The 9,253-nt window shown below is 31.0% G+C and overlaps 1 protein-coding gene across 1 annotated transcript; it reads right to left on the reverse strand.

The window, feature by feature from the left end:
- Positions 1 to 5,021: 5,021 nt before the first annotated feature.
- On the reverse strand, positions 5,022 to 6,758 carry LOC146918093 (uncharacterized). Its single transcript, XM_085721994.1, has 2 exons — positions 6,740 to 6,758; positions 5,022 to 6,484 (listed from the first exon to the last, which is right to left on the reverse strand). Exons 1-2 carry the CDS (start codon positions 6,756 to 6,758, stop codon positions 5,880 to 5,882), a joined length of 624 nt encoding a protein of 207 aa, XP_085578120.1. The 3' UTR covers positions 5,022 to 5,879.
- Positions 6,759 to 9,253: the final 2,495 nt, after the last annotated feature.

The raw sequence follows: 9,253 nt of genomic DNA on the forward strand, positions 1-9,253 counted from the left end.
CCATCATCCTTAGTCTGTAGCAAAGTCAACCAAATCTAATCTAATATTATTTAATAGGATAATATATAAATGGTGGGTATGTAATATATGGAACCACCACGTATGACAAAATCATGATATACTACATAAACAACACATGAAAAAATGAACAAAACCGGCAGAATACGGCACTAGTGGCAGACAATGACAAGTGATATGAAATTTGGATAGATCACAATATATTACAACATGACAGTATAAAGTAATATTGATGGATCAAAGAAAAGAATAAAAAACAAGTACCTGATATGGCAGAAAGGAAGTCACAGAAACGGCGGAATATATTGTGATCTATCCAAATTTATTCTTTTCTTTGTTTATTTAAACCACTCAACTACATTTTCTAAATATCCATACCACTCTTCCAAAACTCTAAAATGGGTCCCACTAATCTTACAATATACTCTAACTTTGTATTTTAAATTAATAAAATATAGTTAAAAGGTGAAAAGTTAAGAGAATGGCACTGTATCCATTCTTGGCACCGTAGCAACCATTTGCCATCACCACTATATCAATTAGTGGTATCTAAACAATGTCCAAACTGACAAAACATGTACACGTTGGCAAAAGACACTAGCGATATTTATGCTTAGAGGAGAAGGAGAGTGAGTAAGAGAATTACAACACATCAGACACGACGACAGATACAAATATTCGCTTTCTCTCACTCTCTCACTTTATAAGCCTCATATTTCACTGTTTTATGTGTTTTTTCAGAGAAACAAACATTCGTTTTCTCTCACTCTCTCACTTCACTCTTCAAATACCTAAAATTCCAAACACCGTTTTACATTTTCTTTTTCGTCGAAGGTATAACCAAAATCGTTCATCGATTAACCTTTTTTTTCGATTTTTAGGTTTTTTTTAATGATTGTGATTTTTTTCAGTGTTTGATGATGATTTTTGTAATGTTTTCGTGTTTTGAATTTTATTGAGCAGATCTAGTCGCTTTTGTTTGGTTTTTGTGATAAAGCATGTGATTTTCGTTTTTCACTCTGATCTGTGTGTTTTTTCGTTTTGTGTTTTTTCTGTTTTTTGTGTATTTTACGGTTGTGTAGATTTTTAGGGTTTGCTTTTGTTTCGGTTTCTACGGTTGCGTATTTTATTTTTGTGATTTTTTTTTTTAGGGTTTGCTTTTGGTTTCGTTTGATTTCAGAGATGTCACAATGTATGTGTAAGATTTCTTTTGGTTTTGCTTTTTTATATTATTACACAAATTTTTCTGATTGTGATAGTCTAGTTTTTTTTTCTCTGTGTATTTATTTTATTTTTTTCAAAGTTTCTGGCTTTTTGTTTAATCATTTTTAATTAATATTTTCTGTTATACATTTCCAAGGGTTTCATAATTTTTGTTGACTTTTTATTTTTATTTTTAATGTTTGGTAACTTTTAATCATTGTTTATTGGAAGTTACAATTAATTTTTACATTTTTTTTATTTTTAATATATTTTTTAATTTTGTTTTTAACTTTAATCATTATTTATTGGAAGTTGTGGTTAAAATTTGTTTAACAGTTTGAAAACATGAATATTACTGTTTATTGGAAGTTGTAGTTAAAAGTTGTTAGTTAAAAATCATGAATAACTTACCATGTTAGTTGATCGTTTATTGGTTTGTTTGTTGATTATTAATTGTTTATTTTGGTAAATTTTAATGTTAATTTGATTAGGGTATGCTAAGTGTTTTCTCTGTGATTCATCTGTATGTTGTTTGAATAATGTCATATTCAGTTCATGTATAAGTTGATTACGAAGAAAAGACGAGGTCGTGGTGGACTTGGTGGCCGTGGGATTCCCCGACAACAGTATGAGGGGCCTCCAAGGGGAGGACCTCCTCATGCACAACTGCAGCATGGTGGACCTCCGGAGTTTCAAGGAAGGGGTGACGGACCCGGCAACCATGAAAGAGGTGGATTTTTAATTCTCCCTCGGGAGTTTCAGTTCCCTGGTGCTGGCCACGATGTTGTTTCATCTTATGGAGGCTCATTGTAACACCTCGTTTTCCCAACATAAAAATTTCATAATAAAAATCAGAGTAATTCAACTTAAACGGAATGTCACATTCTTTTTCTAAAATCATAAACAGAATAAATAAATATTTATCCCTCAAAATCCAATATCATATTATTTTAAACTTCGCAGCGGAATAATTTCAACAACTTAAATAATCTTTGGCACAAGGGCCTCAATATAAAATCTCATAAAACTTAGTTCAACATCAATTCTTGAAAGATTCATAAAGTAATACGTAAGGAACATAAAGTAAAGACATAATCTCATCCCGTTACGTATCAGAGCACCTAAGACACACTTGTGAGGAGTCCACTCACGACCGCAACTAATCCTGGTTACCTGCAAGTTACTCATACGAAGAGCAACATTTCCAAGCAGAGGGGTGAGATTTCTCAAACAATAATATTAAGCATATAAATCATATAAAGTACATTCAACAACTTAAACATCTTATAATTCATTAATCATATCTAACAACTTAAACTTCCTTAACTAGTGTCATTAATCTTCTTATATTGGTCGTAAAACTATCTTAATACTAATCATAAACATCTTCATATATTATCAATTACTAATCTTAACAAAATCATATAACATCAAATAATAGTCTCCAACAATCATCACATAGCATCAATATTAATCACAAACGTCACCACATTTCATCAAACATTATTTATAAGCATCAACACCTAATATCAAATATAATCATAAGCATCATCATGTAATTTCACATAAGTATTATTTTCAAAACATAGCATTACCGAGAACAACTTCATAATCAAACATCATCATCATCAAACATAAACAACATCATCGTCAAACATCATCATCATAATCAAACATCATCATCAAACATGAACAATATCATCGTCAAACATCATCATCAAAATCAAACATCATCATCAAACATAAACAACATTCTTAATCAAACTCATCATTCACTTCATATTCAATCTTAAACAATTTCATAGTCGACTCGACACTTGACTTGACAATGCGACTCAACTTGACAATGCAACTCTTAACAACTTAAATCATCGTAAACTTCTTGATATGCAAATGCATGTGGTACCATTCAGGGCATCAAGCCCCCGATATATATGAGCGTAAATAGACTCTTCAACAAGTGAGTATAAAGCTGTCGGGCCTCAAGCCCCCATCTTTAATGAGTATGCAATGGACTCAATCTTCCTACAACTTGACAACTTAAACAACATCATGAACATCTATAACATCTTGACATCTTGACAACATAACATCTTAACTTGATGACTTCCTAACGACTCAACGACTTAACAACTCTTATCATCTTAACGTCTTAACATCTTAACATCTTAGCATCTTAACAACATATGGATCACATAAATAATTCATGTCATATCATAATATAACAATATCAAATGATAATAAACAACATCTTAAAACATCATATTCATCAATCATAAACAACTTCATATAACATCGTATTTAAACATTGACGATAATTCACTATGTATCCTTGTAAAAACATAATAAATTATCCACAACATATTTTCATGTCAAACCAAAGCTACTGGAAAGATATCACAAATATCAACAACTTTCATGTTTACAACAAAGATCAATTCAAAACAGAAACATATGAACAAAATGCAAAAACATGAAACAGAGAATGTAGACACCGTACAATTTTGCTAAGACCTCCCTGTAGTATTTTCATCATAACTCACAGACCAAACATCATTTTCACGTCAAACCAAAGCCACTAACTAATAAAATTATCTAAAACTTCCATGTTTACGCCTAAGATCAATTCTGTACCGATCAATATCAGTTTTCATTTTAAATTCGGAAAAGTTGTGCTGAAAGTCCATAAAAATTCACTGTGACCTACGTGCAGTAATTTGACCATAACTCAAGTTCTATATATCGTTTTGACGTGAGACCAACGGCATTAGAAAGCTAACATCCATACCTACAACTTTCGTGTTTACACCTAAGACCAATTCGGCACCGATCAATTCCAGTTTTAATATCAAAATTCTGGCAGAATGCAGATTTTCTTCAAATTTCATCTAATCTCATGGTGCTAACCTCAAAACTACTTTCAATAATCATCCTATGGATTATCTAAGGTCTGTACACAATTTCTACATCAATTCAACAAGTTTTCATCATCTAATCATCAAATCTCTCTCAAAACCCTAATTCTCAAATTCTCACAAACTCTCCCCAGCTTGTTAGATGTAATCTAATGATTTAATAACTTAATATTAATGCAAAGATAGTCTCACCCTCACCTTAGATTAATTCCTGAATCAGCAGCAGCGTTCTTCTTTCCTAAGGTATTCTCCTATGCTCTTGACTTTTCTCTTCTCTTCTCTTCTTTCTTGTTCTCCTCTTTTCCAAAAAGCGGTTTAAGGTAAACTCTTTCCAACCTAAGCTTCTCTATTTATAATACTAAAATATTCTTCCCAAATCTATTTAGGCCCAACAACTTATTCTTCTTTCTATTCTAACCCTCAAATCCACTCACACTAATAATCCTCATATTCTAATAGATAATATTTCTCTACTAAATATAGTCTTCCACTAAATATATAATAATACACCATATAACAAATAATAACATATTTCATCAAAATATATATGTATATAATATTTTAACACCAAATAACAAATATACCTTTCATTGAATAATAAATATATTTCTACACCAGATAACATATATATTTCCACACAAAATAACAAATATATTTCTACACGAAATAACATATATATTTCTACACAAAATAACAAATATATGTCTACACCAAATAACATATATATTTCTACACAAAATAACAAATATATCTCTACATCAAATAACCAATATATTTCTACACAAAATAACAAATATATCTCTACATCAAATAACAAATATATTTCTACACAAAATAACCCCACAACTTAATATTTATTTTATTTTCGAATCTTATTTTATTAAACAATAAAATAAGTCACAATGTCTCATAAATTTCTCTAAAATCATATAAATCACGAAAATCTTATAAATCACACTAATGATATAAATATATTCTAAAACTCATTTAAAATGAGGCCAATACCTACGATCATTTTTTATTTTGGATGGAATTTCTACAAAATTAAAATCTGGAGGCCTTACAATTTCCTTTGCTAGTAAACATAAACTATGTAAAACTTCCCCAAACTTTCTGCTCACAGTCTCTCCTGATATTCCAAATTTATTTTGAACATTTCGATTAGTCTCACTATGTGCGCAACTCCAAAGAAACATAGCAAGTGCCTCTAACGATGTCATTTCTTTAGATGGATGTAACCATCTTTTGCTAACCAATAGTCTTTCAAGGTTCAAAACAGCATGAGTTTCCATCCTAAACATGTTATAACTTTCACCTGGAGTGTTAAGAGTTTCTCGAACCCAAGTCCATCCATGAGAATAAAGAAATCTATTACCTTGCTTCATTAAGTACTTCATATGATAGTCATATGCAATTGCTGCTGCAGCGTAACATATCTTATAAAATCCGCATTTTCTTTTTTTAACTTTTCTGGAATGCTCATTGATTTGATTAGAAGGCATCTGTAAGACAATTGAAAAACAAGGGAATAAATGTGGATACATAATCATTAAAGTAACTCAAATTCATAAACATAAATGTCAATACAAAATTCTCAACCAAAATCTCAAAGACAAATAACAAATACGAGAAGATATGGTATGCAACCAAATCTCAACCTAAAGCATAAAATTCAAAATAAATAGAAAATGATAAGCTAAGTCTTAAGCTAATAATAGATCTTTTTTGTCACTCATACTTTTTTCACTTATACTTGTATAGAATCCAGTCCACCAAGGCATTAGTAGAATCTTTTAAGGACATCAATATGATTCTATTATTTTCATCTTTAAGCAACTCTAAAGCATAACTAAATTGTTGACCATTCAAGAGCTCTTCATCCTTTAGACTTTTCAATATCTTAACGCAATCTGGAATTGAGTATTGTCCATAGACATTAGATGTGGCTGCAATTTCAGCTTTTTCAACTTCATTATGACCTTCCGCTGCTTGAACTAATCGCTCAAATGTGTTTCTCATAGTAGCTGCAGACCCAACCTTTGCCTTACCCTTTGTCACTTTCCCGCCTATATCCGAAGAAGCCTTTCTTTTCTTTTTTGATTGGGCATTTTCCACAGGAGTAAATTCCTCCTCATCATCATCAGATTCAATATTTTCTACCAGCACATCATCAGTAGTATTTTTGCCACTAGATTCAAATGGCATTCCCAAAGCAGGTGACCATTGGTATTCACTTGTTGCCACCGCATCCCCAAATATAAATTCCAATTCATCACGAAATTCCAAACCTTGATATCGAAACTTTCCATATTTCACATTCTCCTGCGAAATCAATAAGGGATATGAGACTTAGACAAACCATTCTCTTACTCAACTTTTGCCAAATAAAAATTAATGATTATGTATTTGTTATTTGTCTTTGAGATTTTGGTTGAGAATTTTGTATTGACATTTATGTTTATGAATTTGAGTTACTTTAATGATTATGTATCCACATTTATTTCCTTGTTTTTCAATTGTCTTACAGATGCCTTCTAATCAAATCAATGAGCATTCCAGAAAAGTTAAAAAAAAGAAAATGAGGGTTTTATAAGATATGTTACGCTGCAGCAGCAATTGCATATGACTATCATATGAAGTACTTAATGAAGCAAGGTAATAGCTTTCTTTATTCACATGGATGGACTTGGGTTCGAGAAACTCTTAACACTCCAGGTGAAAGTTATAACATGTTTAGGATGGAAACTCATGCTGTTTTGAACCTTGAAAGACTATTGGTTAGTAAAGGATGGTTACATCCATCTAAAGAAATGACATCGTTAGAGGCACTTGCTATGTTTCTTTGGAGTTGCGCACATAGTGAGACTAATCAAAATGTTCAAAATAAATTTGGAAAATCAGGAGAGACTGTGAGCAGAAAGTTTGGGGAAGTTTTAGATAGTTTATGTTTACTAGCAAAGGAAATTGTAAGGCCTCCAGATTTTAATTTTGTAGAAATTCCATCCAAAATAAAAAATGATCGTAGGTATTGGCCTCATTTTAAAGGATGCATTGGTGCAATAGATGGAACACATATTCCAGCCATTGTTCCCACTAAAGATCAAATTCGTTATATTGGTCGAAAGGGATATCCAACACAAAATGTCATGTTGGTGTGCAACTTAGACATGTTGTTCACTTTTTTTGTTGTTGGTTGGCCTGGTACTGCACATGACACTCGCATTCTTTCATCTATTATTGAAGAAATGAAAAATGTGTTTCCTCATCCTCCTGAAGGTATGCATAAATTCATTATATTATAAAATTTAACACACACACATATAATTTAATTTTCCATATTAACTAACAATAAAGTTTTTATATATTTTAGGAAAGTATTATCTGGTTGATGCTGGATATCCAAACATGAAAGGGTACCTATCACCATACAAAGGTGAAAGATATCACATTCCTGATTTTAGAGATGGAAGTCAACCAGAAGGAATGCATGAAGTATTCAACCATGCACATTCTTCATTGAGAAATGTCATTGAAAGAACAATTGGAGTTTGGAAGAAAAGGTGGCATATCTTATGTGATATGAGACCATTTTCACTAATTAAACAACAGAAGATCATAGTTGCAACAACAACGCTTCATAACTTTATTCGAATATGTGATGTTGAAGACAAGGAATTTGATAAATGTGATGATATCTCTGGATATACGATTGAGCGCGAAGAAGAAATTAATATGAATGAAGAAATGGGTTCATATAATCCAAGAAGAGTACAAGATGGAGGCTACATGAATAAAGTTAGAAATCAAATAGGTGTTTCATTGATGGAAAGTAGAAATGTTTGAGTTTGTGATGATTTATGTTTTTTTAACAAGATGATTTGTTTTTGAATCATGATTTATTTGCTAAACTCTTTTGATTTATTTACGATTATGAATTTGTATTCATGCTATAAAAAATTTATGTTTTTGAGTAAACAAAATTTCGTAATGCAAAAATCTTTTCTATTTTAATTTTTATTTATTATAATAACCCATAATAAGTTTAGAGCTTTATATACATATTGTACCAAACAACTTTTAGCTTAAAAATAGCTTTGAAGGAAAAAAAAAAAACAAAAATTACCAAACAACTTTAACTTTTTTTCTAAAGTCCTTACTTTTAACTTTGTTTGAAAAGTAACATTTGGACTGTAAAAAAGTCATGCCAAACGGAACCTTAATTTAAAATGCGTTTGGCCTGCCTTCTCCTTAAAAGTTTAGAAAAGTAGTAAAAAAGTCAGGTTAAACGGTACCTTAGGCTGGATACCGGATTTTCAAAAATAACTTTTTTTTTATGTTTACTCATCATAATTAGAATCTTTGAACCACTATCAGTGCCACGAAATATCTCCATCTTAAATCTATTATGAAACTAGCCCAAAGTCTGGAGGAACACAACATTCAAATATTTTTACATCAGACTGCATTGTTTAGGTGACTCTAGTAATAGAACTCGGGTATTTTTCTCATTGAAAGAGTCACATTACCAATTTACCCTTAACACTATGACAATAGAGACCCTAGTTTTCAAGTATGTCAAGGGAAATTGCTACATGCCTAAACCACCAATCAATATTCTGCATCAAGTTTGATACTATTTTTCAACACATGATTTTTAGGTTCAACCACAACATTTATTTTGTTTCCAATTAAAACCAAACTGTCTCAATTTTTCAGGTGGTCCATGGACCTATACAGCTCTTGTAGTCATGCCATTTTTGCATACTCTTTTAATGCCTTTGACACTTATGAGTACACTTATATTAGCTCCATTCATACTCTTCCAAATGTTACACATTAAATGCAACCAAATGTTGACATATCAAAGAATGTGACACTTATTTTGAAATATACTAGAATATTCCAAAGCATCATCTAGTTTCACCTCACTTTTCTCTTGAACCGAGACATTATGATGAATCCTAATTCACTACCTAAACTTAATGTAGCCAGATATATAATTTTGTTAATAATGATATATTAGCTTATAATTTTGCAATATCACTTGTTTATAATTAAAAAAATAGTATATCATATTTGTATTGGTAATATATCTTACAGATCGTAATAAGATTCGA

This window comes from Medicago sativa, chromosome 6 (assembly GCF_051527215.1).
Source record: "Medicago sativa cultivar Bolivia chromosome 6, Bolivia_mono, whole genome shotgun sequence".
Classification (NCBI taxonomy): Eukaryota; Viridiplantae; Streptophyta; class Magnoliopsida; order Fabales; family Fabaceae; genus Medicago; species Medicago sativa.